The sequence below is a fragment of the Bombina bombina genome, chromosome 4 (assembly GCF_027579735.1).
Source record: "Bombina bombina isolate aBomBom1 chromosome 4, aBomBom1.pri, whole genome shotgun sequence".
Classification (NCBI taxonomy): domain Eukaryota; kingdom Metazoa; phylum Chordata; class Amphibia; order Anura; family Bombinatoridae; genus Bombina; species Bombina bombina.
In genome coordinates, this window is record NC_069502.1 from 207,551,311 (window position 1) to 207,575,819 (window position 24,509).

General features: G+C 40.0%; 1 protein-coding gene across 2 annotated transcripts in view; it reads left to right on the forward strand.

The window, feature by feature from the left end:
- IL20RB (interleukin 20 receptor subunit beta) overlaps positions 1 to 24,509 on the forward strand; it is a 133,818-nt gene that overhangs the window by 28,172 nt on the left and 81,137 nt on the right. For both annotated transcript variants that reach the window (XM_053709758.1, XM_053709757.1), the window contains exon 4: positions 22,466 to 22,590. In XM_053709758.1, coding sequence (XP_053565733.1) covers positions 22,466 to 22,590 — 125 coding nt within the window. The remainder of the gene's footprint in view (positions 1 to 22,465; positions 22,591 to 24,509) is intronic.

The following is a 24,509-nucleotide window of genomic DNA, read 5'->3' on the forward strand; positions in this document are numbered from 1 at the left end:
AGATGTTTCCCGTAGTGGACTCCTTTAAGGATACTTGGCAAACAGTTCCTAAGGTAGAAGGAGCTGTTTCCACTTTAGCTAAGAGAACTACTTTTAAAGACCCTATGGACAAGATATTAGAAGGTCTTCTTAAGAAGATTTATGTTCACCAGGGTCTACAGTGGCAGCCAGCACTAGCACGGCAGCCTATTGGTTTGATGCTCTGTCTGAGTCTCTCAGGACTGTTTTCGTTGGAAGAGATTCAGGACAAGATAAAGGCTCTGAAACTTGCCAATGCCTTTATTACGGATGCTTCCCTTCAAATTATTAAACTTGGAGCGAAGATATCAGGTTTTTCTGTTTTAGCCTGCAGAGCTTTATGGTTGAAACCTTGGTCTGTGGATGTATCTTCAAAGTCTAAGCTTTTAGCTATTCCTCACAAGGGGGAAACCTTGTTTGGACCAGGCCTAGCGGAAATTATCTCTGATATCACGGGAGGTAAAGGTCATCTTCTCACTCAGGATAAGAGAAACAAGCAAAAAGGACGTCAGAATAATTTCCGTTCTTTTCAAAATTTCAAGGGAAATTTTTCCTCTTCCTCCGCCAAGCAGGATCAGCCCAAACCTACTTGGAGACCAAGTCAGGCTTGGAATAAAGGTAAACAATCCAAGAAGCCTGCCATTGAGCCAAAGACAGCATACAGGTCATGCCCCCGATCTGAGACCGGATCTTGTAGGGGGCAGACATTCTCTTTTCTCTCAGGCTTGGGTTCGAGATGTTCAGGATCCCTGGGCAATAGAGATTGTGTCCCAGGGATACAAACTAGAGTTCAAAAGTCTTCCTCTCAGAGGCAGGTTTCTACTTTCAAGATTATCTGCAGACCAGACAAAAAGAGAGGCATTCTTACATTGTGTAAAAGACCTCTCAGATCTGGGAGTGATTGTCCCAGTTCCGATTAAGGAACAGGGTCAGGGGTTTTATTCCAATCTCTTTATGGTCCCCAAAAAAGAAGGAACCTTCAGGCCAATTTTAGATCTCAAGAGTCTAAACAAATTTCTCAGGGTTCCGTCCTTCAAGATGGAAACAATTCGTTCCATTCTTCCTTTAATCCAAGAGGGTCAGTTTATGACAACTGTGGATTTGAAGGACGCTTACCTGCATGTTCCCATTCACAAGGATCATAACAGGTTTCTAAGATTCGCATTTCTGGACAAACACTTCCAGTTTGTGGCTCTTTCTTTCGGTCTTGCTACAGCTCCCAGAATTTTCACAAAGGTTCTGGGATCCCTTCTGGCTGTTCTTCGTTTACAAGGAATAGCGGTGTCGCCTTATCTGGACAACATTCTAGTCCAGGCGCCGTCATTACATCAAGCAAAGTCCCACACAGAGATGGTACTTTCCTTCCTGCAGTCTCATGGGTGGAAGGTAAATTTGGAAAAGAGTTCTCTAGTTCCAGACACAAGAGTAACGTTCTTGGGAACCATAATAGATTCTCTTTCAATGAAGATTTTTCTGACAGAAGTCAGGAAATCAAAGATTATCGATACTTGTCTAGTACTTCAATCCACCCCTCGACCATTAGTAGCTCAGTGTATGGAAATGATTGGGTTGATGATGGCGGCAATGGACATCATCCCATTTGCTCAGTTTTATCTCAGACCTTTGCAATTAAACATGCTCAAGCAATGGAACGGAGATTATACAGATTTGTCTCCTCAAATACTACTGGAGCAGGAGACAAGGGATTCTCTTCAATGGTGGTTGTCTCTGGATCATCTTTCTCAGGGAACCTGCTTCCACAGCCCATTCTGGAGCTGAGAGCGATCTTCAATGCTCTTCAGGCCTGGCCGCAATTAGCCTCGGTTCAGTTTATCAGATTCCAGTCGGACAACATAACCTCAGTGGCTTACATCAATCATCAGAGAGGAACAAGAAGTTACTTAGCGATGACAAAGGTAACCAAAATAATTCAGTGGGTGGAAGCTCATTCTTGCTGCCTGTCGGTAATCCACATCCCAGGGGTGGAGAACTGGGAGGCGGATTTCCTGAGCAGGCAGACGTTTCATCCGGGGGAGTGGGAACTTCATCCGGAAGTTTTCCCCAGTCTGATTCTCAAATGGGGTCAGCCGGAATTAAACCTAATGGCATCTCGTCAGAATGCCAAGCTCCTGAGATACGGTTCGAGGTCCAGAGACCCCCAGGCGGAAATGATAGATGCTCTGGCAGTCCCTTGGACCTTCAGTCTAGCATACCTATTTCCTCCGCTTCTTCCTTGAGTTATTGCTTGAATCAAGCGGGAGAGGGTGTCGGTGATCCTAATTGCTCCGGCTTGGCCTCGCAGGATTTGGTATGCAGATCTGGTAGAAATGTCATCTCTGCCACCTTGGAGACTTCCGTTGAGGAAGGACCTTCTAATTCAGGGTCCGTTCCTTCACCCAAACCTAGTTTCTCTGAAGCTGACTGCTTGGAGATTGAAGGCTTAATTTTATCCAAGCAGGGTTTTTCTGATTCGGTCATTGAGACCAAGATACAGGCTCGTAAACCTGTAACGAGAAGGATTTACTATAAGGTTTGGCGTAAATACCTTTTTTGGTGTGAATCCAAGGGTTACTCCTGGAGTAGAATTAGAATTCCTAGAATCTTATCCTTTTTTCAAAAAGGTTTAGAGAAAGGTCTGTCAGCAAGTTCTTTAAAGGGTCAAATATCTGCCTTGTCTATTTTGTTACACAAACGTCTGGCAGATGTTCCAGATGTACAATCCTTTTGTCAGGCTTTGGTCAGGACAAGACCTGTATTTAAATCTGTTACTCCTCCTTGGAGTCTAAATTTAGCTCTCAAGGTTCTTCAGGGGGCTCCATTTGAGCCTATGCATTCCTTAGATATTAAGTTGTTATCTTGGAATGTTTTGTTTCTTGTTGCTATTTCTTCTGCTCAAAGAGTATCAGAACTCTCGGCATTACAGTATGAGTCTCCTTACCTTATTTTCCATTCAGATAAGGTGGTTTTACGTACTAAACTAGGATTTCTTCCTAAGGTTGTTTCTGATCGGAACATTAATCTGGAGATTGTTGCTCCTTCTCTGTGTCCTAATCCTTATTCTCAGAAGGAGCAACTTCTGCACAATTTGGATGTGGTCCGTGCTTTGAAATTTTACCTACAGGCGACAAAGGCCTTTCGTTAGTCTTCTTCTTTATTTGTAATTTTATCTGGAAAACGTAAGGGGCAGAGAGCTATGGCTGCTTCTCTTTCCTTTTGGTTAAAGAGTATCATACGCTTTGCATATGAGACTGCTGGACATCAGCTTCCTGAGAAGGTTACAGCTCATTCCACGAGGGCTGTTGCTTCTTCATGGGCATTCAAAAACGAAGCTTCTGTGGAACAGATTTGCAAGGCTGCTACTTGGTCCTCTCTACACACTTTTACAAAGTTTTACAAGTTTGACACTTTTGTCTCAGCTGAGGCCGCTTTTGGGAGAAAGGTTCTTCAAGCAGTGGTGCCTTCCGTTTAGGTGCCCTGTCTTGTCCCTCCCGTATCATCTGTGTACTCTAGCTTGGGTATTGGATCCCATTAGTAATTGAGATGATCCGTGGACTTATCGTGTCTTAAAAAAGAAAAGAAAATTTATGCTTACCTGATAAATGTATTTCTTTTTTGATACGATGAGTCCACGGCCCGCCCTGTTTCTTGAATGACAGGTTGTGGGTTATTATAAACTTCAATCACCTCTTCACCTTGGCTTTTACTTTCTCTTCCTAACTTTGGTCGAATGACTGGAGTGGGAGGGAAGGGAGGAGCTATTTAACAGCTCTGCTGTGGTGCTCTTTGTCGCCTCCTGTTGACCAGGAGGTGAATATCACATTAGTAATTGAGATGATCAGTGGACATATCATGTCAAAAAAGAAATAAATTTATCAGGTAAGCATAAATTTTCTTTTTTACCTCTGTGATTATCTTGTATCTAAGCCTTTGCAGACTACCCCTTTTTTCAGTTCTTTTGACAGACTTGCACTTAGCCAATTAGTGCTCTCTCATTTTTAACTCCATGGACGTGGTCACAATGTTATCTGTATGGCACACATGAACTAAAGCCCTCTAGCTGTGAAAAACCTGCCAAATGCATTGAAATAAGGGGTGGCCATCAAGGGCTTAGAAATTAGCATATGAGCCTACCTAGGTTTAGCTTTCAACAAAGAATACCAAGAGAACAAAGCAAATTTAATGATAAAAGTGAATTGGAATGTTGTTTAAAATTGCATGCCCTATCTGAATCATGAAAGTTTAATTTTGAACTATGGTATATTGTATAGGAGGGAGAAAGTGATAATATCAATCAAGACCCCATACGTATCATTAACACAATCTTCTGTCAGGAGGCTGACAATATAATTATAGGTAATACAACCCAGCGATAAAGATGTATGATGGGGGGTGCTCACTATCCTAATAATAATAGAGATAATAAAAGAGGAAGAAATGTTATAGTTATAGAGCACTCAGAAGAATAGATAAAGAGGTTATATGACAGGAGAGGCTGTCCAAGACGAGTGAATGATTAAAACTTAACATTTAATAAATATAATTAAAAGATAGCAAAAACTACTACCAGTGTAGGTGTATGTAAAACTTAGCTTACAAACTTGAAAAGAAAAGGAGCTGGCATACCCAGGTAACAACCATACCTATATACTATAGTAAATAACAGAATATTGGGTTGAGATCAACAATCAATATAAGTGTATAGTGACAGCAGGTGAGTATCTGGCAGGTGTGCACCCAAATATGCTCACGGATTGCACAGATAAATTATCTAGAAATGAGGATTGACCTCAAACATGTTAACTAATCTTAGTGCAATACTGGAGCGATGCAGGCCTGTCTGAGTCCTGAAAACTGTCAACAGAATAGCAAATATTCTATAGTCAAAAAGTAGCTGTAACTATAACAAAAAATATAGGATGAGGTAGCAGAGCTCTTTTACAAGCGCCTGATATGCATTTCGCCAAACAATGGCGTTCTCAAAGGCTAACCCGACTTGGGACAGCCTCACTGCTTAAAAATAAATTGTAGACCAATCAGGGGTGAGAAATCTTACACACCCCTCTAGTAAACAAGTAATGTGTGTCCTCCTATCATTGGATAGGTGTAAGTCACATGACCATTACGAAATAAGGAAAGGGGGAGTGTGAAATAACGGCACAAAATAACAAGTGTCAAAATTGGACTAAGCTATTGTTGATGACACATTGGCATAATGTTATTTATATTCTCTCCTTACCATCAATGAATTAAGTTGCAAAATAAAGTTATAAGGGCCCTATAAAAGATAACTACGATTGTACTAAAATTTATCTGGATCATTGTTAAAATGTACTAAAATAAGTCTGGATCAAACACTTGAACACATCGTGTTATATTGAAAAAATCCTATAGTACAGTTATACCAAATCACATTGATCATATAGTGTTACATCTGCGTATCGTCTTCAGTTAACATTCACATCAGGTCATTCAAAACAGAATGAGCTAATGATTGGCTAGTAAACTGATAAAGCAAAACAACCTAAAATTCTAACCGCTAGATTTAGAGTTTTGCGTTAGAAGGGGTGCGTTAGCTACGCGTGCTTTTTTCCCCCCCGCACCTTTTAAATACCGCTGGTATTTAGAGTTCACAGAAGGGCTGCGCTAGGCTCCAAAAAGGGAGCGTATAGCATAATTTACCGCCACTGCAACTCTAAATACCAGTGGTGCTTACGGACACGGCCAGCTTCAAAAACGTGCTCGTGCACGATTCCTCCATAGGAAACAATGGGGTCGTTTGAGCTGAAAAAAAGTCTAACACCTGCAAAAAAGCAGCGTTCAGCTCCTAACGCAGCCCCATTGTTTCCTATGGGGAAACACTTCCTAAGTCTGCACCTAACACCCTAACATGAACCGCGAGTCTAAACACCCCTAACTTTACACTTATTAACCCCTAATCTGCTGCCCCCGCTATCGCTGATCCCTGCATTTTATTATTAACCCCTAATCTGCCGCTCCGTACACCGCCGTCGCCTACATTATAACTATATACCCCTAATCTGCTGCCCCTAACACCGCCGACCCCTATATTATATTTATTAACCCCTAATCTGCCGCCCCCAACGTCGCCGCTACCTACCTACAATTATTAACCCCCAATCTGCCAACCGGACCTGACCGCTACTATAATAAAGTTATTAACCCCTAATCCGCCTCACTCCCGCCTCAATAACCCTATAATAAATAGTATTAACCCCTAATCTGCCCTCCCTAACACCACCGACACCTAACTTCAAGTATTAACCCCTAATCTGCCGACCGGACCTCACCGCTACTCTAATAAATATATTAACCCCTAAAGCTAAGTCTAACCCTAACACTAACACCCCCTAAGTTAAATATAATTTTTATCTAACAAAATAAATTAACTCTTATTAAATAAATTATTCCTATTTAAAGCTAAATACTTACCTGTAAAATAAACCCTAATATAGCTACAATATAAATAATAATTATATTGTAGCTATTTTAGGAATAATATTTATTTTACAGGCAACTTTTTATTTATTTTAACAAGGTACAATAGCTATTAAATAGTTATTAACTATTTAATAGCTACCTAGTTAAAATAATTAAAAAATTACCTGTAAAATAAATCCTAACCTAAGTTACAATTAAACCTAACACTACACTATCAATAAATTAATTAAATAAAATACCTACAATTATCTACAATTAAACCTAACACTACACTATCAATAAATAAATTAAATACAAATAAATACACTAACTAAAGTACAAAAAATAAAAAAAGAACTAAGTTACAAAAAATAAAAAAAGAACTGTTACAAAAAATAAAAAATAATTTACAAACATTATAAAAATATTACAACAATTTTAAGCTAATTACACCTACTCTAAGCCCCCTAATAAAATAACAAAGCCCCCCAAAATAAAAAAAATGCCCTACCCTATTCTAAAATAAAAATAGAAAAGCTCTTTTACCTTACCAGCCCTTAAAAGGGCCTTTTAAGGGGCATGCCCCAAAGAATTCTGCTCTTTTGCCTGTAAAAAAAACATACAATACCCCGCCACAACATTACAACCCACCACCCACATACCCCTAATCTAACCCATACCCCCCTTAAATAAACCTAACACTAAGCCCCTGAAGATCTTCCTACCTTGTCTTCACCACGCCGGGTATCACCGATCCGTCCAGAGGAGGCTCCGAAGTCTTCATCCAAGCCCAAGCGGGGGCTGAAGAGATCCATCATCGGGCTGAAGAGGTCCATCATCGGGCTGAAGTCTTGATCCAAGCAGCGGCTGAAGAGATCCATCATCCGGCTGAAGTCTTCTATTAAGCGGCATCTTCAATCTTCTTTCTTCCGGATCCATCTTTATCCCGCCGATGCGGAACATCCATCCTGGCCGACAACTTCCCAACGAATGACGGTTCCTTTAAATGACGTCATCCAAGATGGCGTCCCTCGAATTCCAATTGGCTGATAGGATTCTATCGGCCAATCGGAATTAAGGTAGGAAAATTCTGATTGGCTGATGGAATCAGCCAATCAGATTGAGCTTGCATTCTATTGGCTGTTCCGATCAGCCAATAGAATGCGAGCTCAATCTGATTGGCTGATTGGATCAGCCAATCGGATTGAACTTGAATCTGATTGGCTGATTCCATCAGCCAATCAGAATTTTCCTACCTTAATTCCGATTGGCTGATAGAATCCTATCAGCCAATCGGAATTCGAGGGACGCCATCGTGGCTTGGATCAAGACTTCAGCCCGATGATGGACCTCTTGAGCCCGATGATGGACCTCTTCAGACCGATGATGGATCTCTTCAGCCCCCGCTTGGGCTTGGATGAAGACTTAGGAGCCTCCTCTGGACGGATCGGTGATACCCGGCGTGGTGAAGACAAGGTAGGAAGATCTTCAGGGGCTTAGTGTTAGGTTTATTTAAGGGGGGTTTGGGTTAGATTAGGGGTATGTGGGTGGTGGGTTGTAATGTTGGGGAGGGTATTGTATGTTTTTTTTTACAGGCAAAAGAGCAGAATTCTTTGGGGCATGCCCCGCAAAAGGCCCTTTTAAGGGCTGGTAAGGTAAAATAGCTTTTCTATTTTTATTTTAGAATAGGGTAGGGCATTTTTTTATTTTGGGGGGCTTTGTTATTTTATTAGGGGGCTTAGAGTAGGTGTAATTAGCTTAAAATTGTTGTAATATTTTTATAATGTTTGTAAATTATTTTTTTATTTTTTGTAACTTAGTTCTTTTTTTTATTTTTTGTACTTTAGTTAGTGTATTTAATTGTATTTATTTGTAGGTATTTGTATGTAATTAATTTATTGATAGTGTAGTGTTAGGTTTAATTGTAACTTAGGTTAGGATTTATTTTACAGGTAATTTTTTAATTATTTTAACTAGGTAGCTATTAAATAGTTATTAACTATTTAATAGCTATTGTACCTGGTTAAAATAAATAAAAAGTTGCCTGTAAAATAAATATAAATCCTAAAATAGCAACAAAATAATTATAATTTATATTGTAGCTATATTAGGGTTTATTTTACAGGTAAGTATTTAGCTTTAAATAGGAATAATTTATTTAATAAGAAATAATTTATTTTGTTAGATAAAAATTATATTTAACTTAGGGGGGTGTTAGGGTTAGACTTAGCTTTAGGGGTTAATAAATTTAATAGAGTAGCGGTGAGGTCCGGTCGGCAGATTAGGGGTTAATACTTGAAGTTAGGTGTCGGTGATGTTAGGGAGGGCAGATTAGGGGTTAATACTATTTATTATAGGGTTATTGAGGCGGGAGTGAGGCGGATTAGGGGTTAATAACTTTATTATAGTAGCGGTGAGGTCCGGTCGGCAGATTAGGGGTTAATAATTGTAGGTAGGTGGCGGCAATGTTTAGGGGTTAATAAATATTATGTAGGGGTCGGCGGTGTTAGGGGCAGCAGATTAGGGGTACATAGGGATAACGTAGGTTGCGGCGGTGTGCAGTCGGCAGATTAGGGGTTAAAAAAATTTATTAGAGTGGCGGAGATGTGGGGGGGCCTTGGTTTAGGGGTACATAGGTAGTTTATGGGTGTTAGTGTACTTTAGAGCACAGTAGTTAAGAGCTTTATGAACCGGCGTTAGCCCAGAAAGCTCTTAACTCCTGGCTTTTTGCTGCGGCTGGAGTCTTGTCGTTAGATTTCTAACGCTCACTTCAGCCAAGACTCTAAATACCGGCGTTAGAAAGATCCCATTGAAAAGATAGGATACGCAATTGGCGTAGGGGGATCTGCGGTATGGAAAAGTTGCGGCTGCAAAGTGAGCGTTAGACCCTTTCCTGACTGACTCTAAATACCAGCAGGCGGCCAAAACCAGCGTTAGGAGCCCCTAACGCTGGTTTTGACGGCTAATGCAGAACTCTAAATCTAGCAGTATGTTTATAAAGAAGGGACGTCTGATACACTTGCACCTACTCACACGGATCACATAATGTAACATCTGCATAAATGGTTATGTCCGATTCCTCAGAATAGAAGTGAGAAAGGGTTCAAGGGGAAAAGAAATCTAACAAACGACCTATAATTCCTAAATATATTCCAAGGAGAATTGTAAGTTATTGTAGTAATTGCCCCAAGATACTACTATATTATTACTATAATATATTACAAGGGGAAGAAAATCTAACAAAAGACCTGTTGTTCCTAATTGTATTACAAGGAGAGTATATTGTAAGTTATTGTAGAAATCACCCCAAGATGATACTACATTATGAATAACGAGTTAACTTATGGTTAAGTTATGCTCAAATACAATATTCTGTATAATAGTCTGAATGAGATGTATTTTAACCAATGAAACCAATCTTAGGTGTACTAGTATTCATGAGTCTATTAAAGACCACTCACAGATATCCATTATAATTGCACAAATGAATGTAAAGTGCATAACATATACATAGTGCTTGAAAGTACATTAATACATGTGAGACATTCTGCACTAATTGCGATGATAATGAAGCCTATGTAGTTACGTAGCACTTACACATATTAACAGAAATGGGGGGTGAAAAGTAATTTATATAAAAATGAGGGCCATATCTATACGAGAGTCAAAATGATTTAGTACACTTGCACCTACTAACATGGATCACATAATGTTACATCTGCGTATTGTAATCAATTAACAATAATATCAGGTTCCTCAGAACAGAAATGAGCAAGGGTACACGGGGAATAAAATCTAACAAAAGACCTATAATTCCTAAATATATTACAAAGAGAGTATGTTATAAGTTATTGTAAAAATTGCCCCAAGATGATACTACATTATGAATAATGAGTTAACTTATCTATCTATCTATCTATCTATCTATCTATCTATCTATCTATCTATCTATCTATTGGGTACTTGTAAAGTGCAAACTAATCACCCGTGAGGGTCTCAAGGCGCTATGGGAGGGGGGCTAAGGGAAGACGATTCAGTCAAAGAGCCAGGTCTTGAGGTCCTTCTTGAAGTTTGTAAGGGAGGTGGATTGTCTGAGGTGCAACGGGAGGGAGTTCCATCACCTTGCTGCCATATAGGAGAAGGATTTTCCTCCAGATGTTTTTTTCTTGATGCGGGGGATGACTGCGAGTGCTTGGTCGGCAGAGCGGAGTTGTCTGGAGGGGGTGTAGAAATTGACACGGTGGTTGATGTATTCAGGACCGTTATTGTGGAGGGCCTTGAATGCATGGGTTAGGAACTTCAAGGTGATTCTCTTGTTGACGGGGAGCCAGTGTAGGTTCCTTAAGTGTTCGGTGATGTGGTTTTGGCGAGGGATGTCGAAGATGAGTCTGGCCGAGGTGTTCTGGATGCGTTGGAGTCGTTTCTGGAGTTTGATGGTGGATCCGGCATAGAGTGCATTGCCGTAGTCCAGTCGACTACTGACAAGGGCGTGGATGACAGATTTTCTAGTTTCAGTGGGGATCCACTTGAAGATGAAAACAAGTCGAAGAGACGGCGTTGACTTGGCGGTCCATGGAAAGTGATGAGTCGAGGATGACGCCTAGATTTCGTGCGTGGTGTGTTGGAGTTGAAGGGTGTCCAAGGGCTGTGGGCCACCAGGAGTCATCCCATGCAGATTTGGTGGGTCAGAGGAGGAGGATTTCGGTCTTGTCAGTGTTGAGTTTGAGATGGTTGTTGTTCATCCAGGTGGCGATTGCTGTAAGTCCTTCGTGGACGTTTTTCTTGGCAGTGGTGGGGTCTTGGGTGAGTGAGATGATTAACTGGGTGTCGTCAGCGTAGGAGACAATGTTGAGGTTGTGTTGTCGGACGATGGTGGCGAGGGGGGCCATATAGATGTTGAAGAGGGTGGGGCTAGGAGAAGAGCCTTGGGGTATGCCGCAGCTGATTGCTGTGGGATTGGAGGAGAAGGGTGGGAGTCTGACTTTCTGGGTTCTGCCACTGAGGAAGGAGGTGATCCATTCCAGGGCCTTATTGCGGATGCCGGCATCGTGTAGGCGCGTGAGGAGGTTGCTGTGGTCTACAGTGTCGAATGCGGCTGAGAGGTCTAGAAGGATGAGGGCGGCAGTCTCTCCTTGGTCGAGCAGGGCACAGATGTCTTCTGTGGCGGCGAGGAGGGCGGTCTCGGTGCTGTGATTGCTCCTGAAACTGGATTAGGAGGGGTCCAAGATGTGGTTGGTCTCGATGCGGTCAACAAGTTGTGCGTTGATGGCCTTCTCGATTACTTTGGCTGGAAAGGGGAGTAGAGAGATGGGATGGTAGTTTTTAGGATCTATGGGGTCAGCTGTGGGTTTCTTCAGCAGGGGTTTCAGCTCTGCATGCTTCCAGTCATCTGGGAAGGTACCAGTTTTGATGGAGCAGTTTATGGTGAGGCAGAGTTTGTGGGCGAGGGTAAAACCCGCTTTGTTGAATATGTGGTGCGGGCATGGGTCTGAGGGTGCTCCAGAGTGGATAGATTTCATGATTCTGAGTGTGTCCTCCGTGGTGAGGGGGATCCAGGTAGTCCATAGACGGTGGCGGGTGGTGGGTTTGGGTGAGGTGGGGGTGGGTGGGTTGGCAGTGAGTGGTGAGTTCTGGAGCTCGAGGCTGTCATAGATGTTGATGATCTTGCGGTGGAAGTAAGTAGCGATGTTGTCGCAGAGGTCCTGGGAGGGTGGGATGTTGTTGGTGTCACTGTTGGGTTTGGAGAATTACTTGATGACTGTGAACAGCTCCTTGCTGTTGTGGGTTTTGATGTGGATTCTGTCTAGGATAGCTGTTTTCTTTGTGTTTTTTATGAGGTGGTGGTGGGTGGTGATGGCTTCTTTGTAGGCGGATTTGTCCGAGGGGGACTTGCTGGATCTCCATGTTCTCTCTAATCGTCTGCAGTGGCGTTTGGAGTCCTGGAGGGTGGGGGTGAACCAGCTGGCCTTGTTGGTAGGCTGGTGGCTGGACGGTTTCTTGAGGGGGGCAAGGGTATTTGCGCAGTCTGTGATCCGGCGATGTAGGTGGCGGGCGGAGGAGTTGGCGTCAGTGGAGGTCGCTGGGGCGGACTTGATCAGGGTGGAGTGCAGTTGTTCTTGGGTAATGTTGTTCCAGTTTCTGCGGGGCGGGTGGTGATGCTGGAGGTGTGTGGTGGGTTTGTTGAAGGAGAAGTAAAGTTATGCTCAAATACAATATTCTGTATACTAGTCTGAATGAGATGTATATTTAAACCAATGAAACCAATCTTAGGTGAGATAGTATTCATAAGTCTATTATAGACCACTCTCAGGTATCCATTATAATTACACAAATGAATGTAAAGTGCATAACATATCCATAGTGCTTGAAAGTACATTAGTACGTGTGAGACATTCTGCACTAATTGCGATGGTAATGAAGCCTATGTGGTTACGTAGCGCTTACACATATTTATTAACAGAAAGGGGGGAAAGTAATTTATGTAAAAATGAGGGTCATATCTATACGAGAGTCAAAAGAATTTAGTACACTTGCACCCACTAACATGGATCACATAATGTTACATCTGCATATTGTAATCAATTAACGATAATATCAGGTTCCTCAGAACAGAAATGAGCAAGGGTACAAGGGGAAGAAAATCTAACAAAAGACCTGTTGTTCCTAATTGTATTACAAGGAGAGTATATTGTAAGTTATTGTAGAAATCACCCCAAGATGATACTACATTATGAATAACGAGTTAACTTATAGTTAGATTGTGCTCAGATGCAATATTCTTTATAATAGTCTGAATGAGATGCATTTAAACCAATGAAACCAATCTTAGGTGAGATAGTATTCAAAATTCTGTTGAAGACAACTAACAGGTATCCCTTATAATTGCACAGATGAATGTAACGTGCATGACATATCTGTAGTGTTTGGAAGTACATTAATACATGTGAGACATTATGCACTGATTGTGATGGTAATGAAACCTATGTAGTTACATGACGCTTACACATATCAACAGAGAGGGGGGGGGTAATTTGTATAGAAATGAGGGTCAAATCCATACAAGAGTCAAAAGATTAGGATTTGGGATAATATAAACCATAGAAAATGCAAATATAGAATTGAATATAATTAGATAACGTACTGATACATGGGGAAGTGTCTTTAGTATTGCAACATAGTAGAGTGTATAGAGTATGTTATAAACCAGAGGATCATAGTAGTTTATGATAAGTGAAAACTAGTGCATTGTGGGTTGCATTTTTTTGCCACGCTTTTAGTCTATTTGATCACGTAATTTTTTGCTGTTTTTAGCGTGCTGTTAAGTTATTTAGTGTGCTCTGTTTTCCTGTGCACTGTTTATCTTTTTTGATGCCGGGTTAGCGCTCGAGTGCCTTGTAACCTTATGAGAGCTATATAACCTTATGGTTGTGTTTTCTACTTTGATGTAGTTTTCACTTTTCATGTAGCCTTCTGTGTTTATCCCTGAAACTTCTTTAGAAGCTAACTCCTCTGAACACTTTCCTACCCATGTGAAGTGAGTATATGGTAAACTTGCTCATGTCTTGCCTCCAGCTCAGCTGTGCAATTCCCGTTAAATGTTTTTATGTGCTCTGAGACTAATGCTGCTGTTGCTTCTAAAGGTAGCTGCCCTACTACTGTTTGTTCTACCCAGGAGAGTTCTACAGATTTCTTTCCAGGATTCAAGGATTTTATATGGTCCACTGTATCTGAAATGCTAATGGCTATGCCCCCTTTAAGGCAGTTCATGATTTACTTTCTAGGCATGAATATTTGTTTGCCTGCACTAATCGGTTTTCATTTAATTTAAAAGGAAAATGTAATTTGCGTTAAACATTTATTCGATTAACAAATGCAAATGCTTGGATGCTACAGATGAAAAGTTCACTTGTAGCTGCAAATACTTACCTTAAAGTGCTCTGGAGAGTGCGCTAACCTGATCATCTTCTTGCCAGAGTCCCGGCCGCGCTAACATCTGACATAGTGCTCTTGGTTCCCAGGACCTACACTAACTTTAGTGCAGGTCTTGGGAGCTGGGTGCGTTAAGCCTCCTGTAAGTGTGTCTGAGGCTCTAGCAAGAAGAGGATTGGGTTAGTGTGCTGTCCAAAACGTTTTTAATCCTAAAAAAATAAATACAGAAATGAATGAATACTGATGAATTTCTTCATTGTTGCAAAACTGCTGCCATATGGTGCTGCAGACACATGCGCACTCCTGAACTTAGCTTCCTGCTTTCAACAAATGTATTTTTTCTGAATAATGAAAAAAAAAAATGTTGGTGTTTATGTCCCTTTAACCCTGGATCTGTGAAAGTCTGCCAATTCTTTCATTTTCATTAAAATAACTTTTAAGAGTATGTCATTAGCACTTCTTTCTAGAAGGGCTTTGTGGTTAAAGTCCTGGTCAGCTGATTTGGTTTCTAAATGCCGACTTTTATCTCTTTCTTTTCATTTCTACTGTGGCAGGTGGTAAGGGAGCTTTTCTTCCCCAAGACAAATTTAAAGTTCCTAATAGTTTTCGTTCTTTTCGTCATAACAAGGAACAAAAATCCTCTTTCTCCTCTCAGAAACGAGGAGGCCTATCTTCATGTTTCTATTCACAGGGATCATTATCAGTTTCTAAGGTTTGCCTTCCTAGACAAACATTTTCAGTTTGTTGCTCTTCTATTTGGTCAGGTTACTGCTCCCAGAATTTTTTCCAAGGTTCTGGGTACTCTTGTCAGTGATAAGACCCCAGGGTATTTCAGTATTTTCCTTACATGGACAAAAAATGTAAAAACACTAAAATTACAAAAAATAAAAAACCTCCCATTACAAAAAATAACAAATGAAATTATCCAAAATAATAAAAAATATTCCTATTTTAATACCCTTTAAAAATAATAAAACCCACCCCAAAACAAAAAACCTTAATCTATAATACACTACCAAGGGCCCTTAAAAGGGCCTTTTTTAGGGCATTGCCCTAAAGATAAAAGCTCTTTTCTTACAAAAGAAAAACAAACACCCCCTAACAGTATATAAACTCCCACTCCCCAAACACACAAAATAAAAATAAAGTAAAACCTAATCTATCAATTGCCCTGAAAAGGGCATTCAACAATTTTTCCTGCCCCTAAAAGGGCATTTAGCTCTTTTATGAAATGCCCAACCCCTAATCTAAAAATAAAAACTCACCCCAAAATGAAGAAATAAAACATTACACAAAATAACAAACAAATTATCCAAAATAATAAAAATTATTCCTATTCTAATACCCATTTAAAAAAATAAAAAAAAACACCCCAAAATAAAAGAAAGCTAATTGAGAATAACCTACCAATAGCCCTTAAAATTGCATTTTGTAGGGCATTGCCCTAAAGATATCAGCTCTTTTTCTGAAAAAAATACAAAGACCCACTAACATTACAAACCCCCAGCCCCCAAAATAAAAAAAAACTATCTAAAAAAAAATAATCTACTCATTGTCCTGAAAAGGGCATTTGTATGGGCATTGCCATGAAAAGGGCATTCAGCTCTTTTGCTGCCCTTAAAAGGGCATTCAGCTCTTTTAAGAGTGCCCACCCTAATCTAAAAAAAAACTCACCCCAAAAAAACCTTAAAAAACCTAACACTAACCCCTCTTTAGGTACTCACAGTTGTTGAAGTCCTGCTTGAACTATCTTCATCCCGGCGGCTCTATCTTCATCCAGACGGCTCCATCTTCACCCAGGCGGCTCCATCTTCATCCATTGCGGGACCGCATCTTCTTTATCCCTGCAGAGGCGGAGCGGCGATGCGCGGAGGCGAAGGTCCAAGGTGGAGATCCATCGATCTGACATGGAGGTCCTCTTCATGCGACCGTCCGCCGCACACTGAGGATTGAAATGCAAGGAATCCCTTTTATACTGGGGGTACCATTGCATTCCTATTGGCTGAAAAATTTGAATCAGACAATAGGAATTCGGGCTGCTAAAATCCTACTGGCAGTTCAAATCAGCCAATAGGATTTAAGCAACTCTCATTCTATTGGCTGATTCTATTGGCTGATTTCAATCCTCAGTGTGCGGCTGACGATCGCATGAAGAGGACCTCCATGTCGGATCGATGGACCTCCACCTGGACCTCTGCCTTGGACCTTCGTCTGGACTACCGCCTCTGCGCATCGCCGCTCTGCAGGGTCCCGTGATGTATGAAGATGGAGCCGTCTGGATGAAGATCTTATGCCGCCTGGATGTCCGGACTTCAGGAACAGTTAGTGAATCTTCGAGGGTTAGTATTAGGATTTTTTGGGTGGGTTTGGGCTTTTCATAAAAGAGCTAAATGCCCTTTTCAGGGCAATGCAAAAGAGCTAAATGCCCTTTAAAGTGCTATGCCCATACAAATGCCCTTTTCAGGGCAATGAGCTGCTTTGGTTTTTGCTAGAGTTAGCTTTTTTTATTTTAGGGGGTTGGTTGGGTGGTGGGTTTTACTGTTGGGGGGGTCTTTGTGGGTTTTTTTTTACAGGTAAAAGAGCTGTTTAACTTAGGGCAACTTATATTTTTTATTTTTTGTAATTAGATTTTTTGTAATTTTTATAGTAGTGTTAGGATTTTTTTAATGTGTATTTTAGTTTCCTTTAATTGGTAGTTAGTTTAATAGTTATATTAGTTTAATTGTTAGTTTAAACTTAGTTTTTTTAATTTGACAAATAAGTTTTAATTTTTTTTAAGATAGGGGAATTGTAATTTTAATATAAAGTAAGGGGGGCGTTAGGTTTAAGGGATACTAGTTTTAATTAGTTTATTGTAATGTGGGGGGCTTTCAGTTTAGGGGTTAATAGTTTAATTTAATATATTTCATTGTGGGGGGCTTGCGGTTTAGGGATTAATAGGCTTATTATAATGGTGGCGGTGTCGGGGAGCAGCGGAATAGGGGTTAAAATCTTTATTATTGTATGGGCGGAATAGGGGTTAATACATTTTATTAGTGGCAGCGATGTCGGGAGTGGCAGATTAGGGGTTAATAGGTTTAATATAGTATTTGCGATATGGGAGGGCCTTGGTTTAGGGGTTAATAGGTAGTTTATGGGTGTTAGTGTACTTTGTAACACTTTAGTTATGAGTTTTTTGTAACAATTTTGTAGCGTAAAACTCATAACTACTGCTCTCAGATTGCAAAATGGATCTTGTCGTTATAGGCTGGAACGCAAGCTTTTTAGCCTCTTTGCAAAAGTCGTAATGGTTGCACTATAGAAGTCCCTTGAAAAAACGTAATTTTTACTAGAGTGGGACTGACGTTGTGTTACAGGCTGAAAGGCTTGCAGTATCAAATGTGTTAGTCAGTTTTACATTGACAATCAGCGACCAATCTAAACACCTTCTGTGCCTGTGACGTGTATGTAATTTGGCCAATCGTGAGTCTTCTGACTTTTCAGTTCCCAATCGAGTAGTTAGAGTTACAAGTTCCTCAAACAGGTCCGTTGCACTGGCCGATAAAATTATTCTAAAGTCGCTGTTTCTGAACCAATCGGTATGATGGCTACGATATCCTCAGTACAAATATGTTTTAAAATATCATCGTCCATAATCAGAAACTTATCTTTTAAAACCAAGGATAAGAAAGATACAAGTATTAGAAAAACATACCAATTAGAGAAAAAATACCAATTAGAGAGAAAGGTACCAATAAGAAAGAACATAAAAAAGAACACAAAAAACGGTTAAGAAAAATCAGAAATGTATAAAAGAAATCTGTACGAATATAATCTGTAAAAATAGATCTGCCTATTTTTATATTCTTTATTATGTTCTTTCTTATTGTTACCTTTCTCCGATTGGTTCAGAAAGAGTGACGTCAGAATCATTTGATCGGCCATTGCAACGGACCTGTTTGAGGAACCTGTAACTCTAACTACTCGATTGGGAACTGAAAAGTCAGAAGGCTTATGATTGGCCAAATTACACACACGTCACAGGCACAGAAGGTGTTTAGATTGGGCGCTGATTGTCAATGTAAAACTGAATAACACATTTCATATTGTAATTAGAAACATTAAATTTATTATATACGCAAGCTAATTGCTAATGGGTATGGGCTTTAGTATATAAAATGTTTTTTATAATGGCGATTATTGAAATGTTTCCATAGTAGATATATAACTAGATCAGCTGAAGTATCAGGTGTATTTTATACATGTCACTCTCTATCTTAATTTTTAGCGTAATATTGTCAGGAAAATGGCTTTTATTGTTGATGTTTCTGAGAGGGCCATGAATACAGATTGGAAGCCTCTCCTGTTGAGGTGTGCCAACATTTAAAATATCTCAAATTTCCATATGAAAGTCAGATTTGATTGGCAATTCACTTTGTTAGTTATTAGGCACACAACAACAGAAGAGGATAGAAACAACCCTGATGTAAACCTGATTCAAGACACCTGTAGATGGGTGTGACTTGAAGATGGTAGGCAGGGAGAAATACTCTATTTATATATATATATGGAGGGTAAGGCTAGGTGAACACAGCTTGTTTAATACTGCTTTTAACTTGTTGCTCTTGAGAAAGGCTATCTATGTAGGTGAAACGTGTTGAGCTTTTAACAATAAACTTTTAACGCTACATCCATGAAGTCCTGTTGATGGTTTTTAATAAACGTCTATTACTCATCAATATCTTGTGAGTATGTTTAAAACTTGCGCCACATAACTGTTTGGAAGTTGCTGCATTATTGTGAGCTTTTATTTTGGATGTGGAAGAATTTTGGAGACTCTGAGGACGTGGACAGCTTTGATCCCTAGAAGTGGTATAGCGCTGCCAGCTTGCTACATATCTGTTTTACATACACGGTTTGTGAGAACCGGGGCTGGCAGCGAACACCTAAAGGGAAGTGCCAACATTGGGTTAATACAACATTTGCTATACTATCAAATGTTTTAAACAGTGTAAGCAAGGTGATTTTTGAGAGTTATTGTATTGAGCTTTGTGATTAGCCTCTTGAAATGGCTAAGTCATTTGAGCTGTATTAAATCATTTTTGGACATTTGTAAACAGTTTCTCTTTTGGGGTCAATGGTTCTAGTACAATTAGTTAATTCAGATATTTTTAGGTTCCTCTGTTTTCTGTGCAATGCATGTGAGTTTATGGTTCTTCCTTATTTGTGCTGGTAAGTGCTGTCAGATCTTTGACCAACATATAATCAGTTACTCTGGCATGGTTCAGGGTCAAAGAGTTCCCTGTGACTCCTTACATTAACATAGTTTTTGTGAAATCTGTGTCTATAGAAGAAGCTGATAACCAGTCCTCTTTGGTAATTCCATTTCTTCAGAGCATGAGATTTCAGGTTAATCTAGCAAAAAGCTCTTTTGCACTGTCAAGTGTGAGGTTGCTTCTTTTCTTTTTATTAGTGTAATCGATTGAAACTTCTGTGGATTCCTTGCCATATGAAGTCATCCCTTCATTGGTGGTTTAGGAGGATGGATACTCCAGATGAAGGAGTTTTCTGACTCTCAGCTGGTCTGTGTTAATAGATGGTAGACTTGGGTGATGTTTGGAGCCAACTCATGGTTTTTTGGTTTCTCATGATTTATATTTCCTTGAATTAGCTGAAACTAAAATCTGTGTTTGTAGCCGTACTTTCTGGAACCGATGTGGTATAGTTTTATAAATATATGTATTGGGTGTATATATATATATATATATATATATATATATATATATACACAGTATCTCAAAAAAGTGAGTACACCCCCTCACATTTATGTAAATATTTTATTATATCTTTTAATGTGACAACACTGAAGAAATGACACTTTGCTACAATGTAAAGTAGTGAGTGTACAGCCTGTATAACAGTGTAAATTTGCTGTCCCCTCAAAATAACTCAACACACAGTCATTAATGTCTAAACAGTTGGCAACACAAGTGAGTACACCCCTAAGTGGAAATGTCCAAATTGGGCCCAATTAGCCATTTTCCCTCCCCGGTGTCATGTGACTCGTTAGTGTTACAAGGTCTCAGGTGTGAATGGGGAGCAGGTATGTTAAATTTGGTGTTATCGCTCTCACACTCTCTCATACTAGTCACTGGAAGTTCAACATGGCACCTCATGGCAAAGAACTCTCTGAGGATCTGAGAAAAAGAATTGTTGCTCTACATAAAGATTACCTAGGCTATAAGAAGATTGCTAAGACCCTGAAACTAAGCTGCAGCACAGTGGGCAAGACCAAACAGCGGTTTAACAGGACAGGTTCCACTCAGAACATGCCTCACCATGGTCAACCAAAAAAGTTGAGTGCACTTGCTCAGCATCATATCCAGAGGTTGTCTTTGGGAAATAGATGTATTAGAGATTAGAGGGGTGGGGGGGTCAGCCTGTCAGTGCTCAGACCATACGCCACACACTGTATCAAACTGGTCTGCATGGCTGTCGTCCCAGAAGGATGCCTCTTCTAAAGATGATGCACAAGAAAGCCTGCAAACAGTTTGCTGAAGACAAGCAGACTAAGGACATGGATTACTGGAACCATGTCCTGTGGTCCGATGAGACCAAGATAAACTTATTTGATTAAGATGGTGTCAAGCATGTGTGGCAGCAACCAGGTGAGGAGTTCAAAGTCAAGTGTGCCTTGCCTACAGTCAAGCATGGTGGTGGGAGTGTCATGGTCTAGGCCTGCATGAGTGCTGCCGGCACTGGGGAGCTACAGTTCATTGAGGGAACCATGAATGCCATCATGTACTGTGACATACTGAAGCAAAGCATGATCCCCTCCCTTTTGGAGACTGGGCCACTGGGCAGTATTCCAATATGATAACGACCCCAAACACACCTCCAAGACGACCACTGCCTTGCTTAAAAAGCTGAGGGTAAAGGTGATGGACTGGCTGAGCATGTCTCCAGACCTAAACCCTATTAAGCATCTGTGGGGCATCCTCAAACGGAAGGTGGGGGAGCGCTCCGTGGTGTTGTCATGGAGGAATGGAAGATGACTCTAGTGGTAACCTGTGAAGCTCTGGTGAACTCCATGCCCAAGAGGGTTAAGGCAGTGCTGGAAAATAATGGCTGTGTGTTGGTTATTTTGAGGGGACAGCAAATTTACACTGTTATACAGGCTGTACACTCACTACTTTACATTGTAGCAAAGTGTAATTTCTTCAGTGTTTTCACATGAAAAGATATAATAAAATATTTACAAAAATGTGAGGGGTGTACTCAGTTCTGTGAGATACTGTATATATATATATATATATATTGGATTGTTTAGACTATATCATATGAAATGTTTGTAAAATGGTATAACATCATGGCAATAAAACTAATGTTAAGCTGTTAAAACTATTGGGAATCCTTTATGCTAATACACATGTATGAGGTGTCTATCAGTATTATTATGACAGCCTACTACATCAATTAATTTATATTATGGAAAATAAGAATACCAATCGCATAAAGACAAATTAAGTCATGCAAATATATGAATATATGATTATTCCATTTCATCTTGTCCTTTTTGTCTATGGAGGAAGACTATGGCACTATTATTTCAGCCTGTGAAACACTTTAATGTTCACATATGGAGGCCCATTTATCAAGCTCTGTATGGAGCTTGTGGGCCCGTGTTTCTGGCGAGCCTTCAGACTCGCCAGAAACAGCAGTTATGAAGCAGCGGTCTAAAGACCGCTGCTCCATAACCCTGTCCGCCTGCTCTTAGCAGGTGAAGAGGAATCGCCACAATTCAACCCGATTGGGTACGATCGGGTTGATTGACATCCCCTGCTGGTGGCTGATTGGCCGCGAGTCAGCAGGGGGCGGCGTTGCACCAGCAGCTCTTGTGAGCTGCTGGTGCAATGCTGAATACGGAGAGCGTATTGCTCTCCGCATTCAGCGATGTCTGTCGGACCTGATCCGCACTGTTAGATCAGGTCCGACAGACATTTGATAAATAGGCCTCATAGAGACTTCATTGTACTGTGGTTTGTAACCATTTGTTAGTTTGTCTGTTAGTTATACATTTTTTTTGATGGTATGTTTGCAGCTCACCTAACTCAACCTGTGATTCAGCTTCGAGCCAGAGGACTTAACCTGTTTGTGGATGTACAGGACTTGGGACCATATTTCAAATATTTTGTGTTTTACTGGAGGAAAGGACAGGAGGATGTGGTAAGTTATTCTGGCTGATAAAGGTGTGGAACTTATTGTACTGAGTGTGGATGCTCACTGGTTATCATGCACTCTCTAGCAAAGACTATTTATCACTATATATTTCTGATGTGTGTAGATTCCAATATGTGCACACACATACAAACATGTACACACATAGGCATTACACACATCATTGCATAGAAAAAGAAAAGCGCTCTACCAGGAACTAACAACAGCTCAGTAGCTAGTTCTATGGCAAGTTACCACCTCAGAGCAACCTGTTTTAGTCCAGTTGTACTTTTCACAGAGGAAAACTTTACTTAAGTATATCAGTCTGATCCTGCCAAGTAAGGTCAGTCTAGCCCCGAAATACCAGGCAATTCTTCTTTGAACAAGGAACATGACAACCCATGGCTGCACCGCACTGATGAGGCCCACAGAAGGCCAAAACTATCGTCGGTGGTTGTCATGTTCCTTGCTCAAAGGAGAATTGCCTGGTATTTTGTGTGCGTTGAGCCTGACAGTTTAGCACACTTCTGTTTTTTTTATTTCCATTGTGCACTGTGCCTGTGTGTCAGCTTTTTAGTGCACTTCATTTAAAAAAATATCTAAATAGAAATTGTTTCTGCTGGAAATGTCTCCTTGTATTGCAGTCCCCTTCAGTTCTCCTGGGGGCTTGAGTTCCTACAGCGATTTTTCTTATGGAGATAATTATATGGCTTAAATATTCAGTGCTAAAGCTGTAGTGTTTGCTACCAATAAATGCTGTTCTTTGTGATTAAGACATGATCTGTCAAAGATGGCTGTAAATGTATTGTTTAAAACATTTTTATTATGGTAATTTCTTATTTGGCTGCCAGTCAAAGTATTTTAGTAATGGTAACAGCTCTTAGTGATTTTTATCTTAAAGAGAGGATTATTTTAATCACTGCTTGATTAAAAAAAACTTTTGTGTTCTCCTTCATCCAGATAATTTTGTTTTGTATTGCTGTGGAATCTTTTCATTTCTATTTTATTTGGTTCTTGCTTTTGAGGTGTCCACTACTCCAATAACCTTTACCAAGGTTCTTACTGATAAAGATCATGAAAGTGATCATGGATTTTTCTTATTTTATAAATTTACCTGGTGGTCCTGCATTTGACAGAAGATGCTATGTATGTAATACATTTCTGTACTGTTTCACATCAGGTTGTTGCTGTAGTCTCCTGTCCCAGTGGAACTATAGTGACCACTGCTCCAATAATATTTACCAAGGTTCTTACTGATAAAGATCATGAAATTCATCAGGGATTTTTCTTATTTTATAAATGTACCTGGTGGTGCTTGACAGAAGATGCTATGTTTTTTATGTATACAAGTCTATACAAGTCTTTATGGTTGGAGAGCAGATTTGGAATCAGCTCTAGGATTAGGAGAAGTGGTCTCATCAGTAGTCCTCCCTCCCCATAAATGGTTTAAAACTCAGAGTAGTTTTTCTTCTGCTAAATACAATTCAGTTAGAATCATGTTCAAATGTTCTCAAGTTTTGTGACAGAAATGACATATTTTAGCTTTAAAGGGACAGTAAAGTCAAAATTAAACTTTCTTGATTTGGATAGAACATGCAATTTTAACAATTTTCCAATTTACTTCTTTTATCAAATTTGCATTGTTCTATTTGTATCTTTTATTGAAGAGTAAAAGTAGTTAGAGTCATAAGAGCCCAAGAGTGTGCACTTGTCTTTAGTACTCTCTGGCAGCAGTGTTTTGCAACATTATTTGTAGCTTTGTTATACAGTGTTGAAAAACACTGTTGCCATAGAGTACTAAAGATACGTGCACACTCCTGAACTCTTATTACCCTACCAATACTTCAATAAAAGGTACCAAGAGAACAAAGCAAATTTGATAACAGAAGTAAATAGGAAAAATGTTTAAAATTGCATCTGAATTTTGA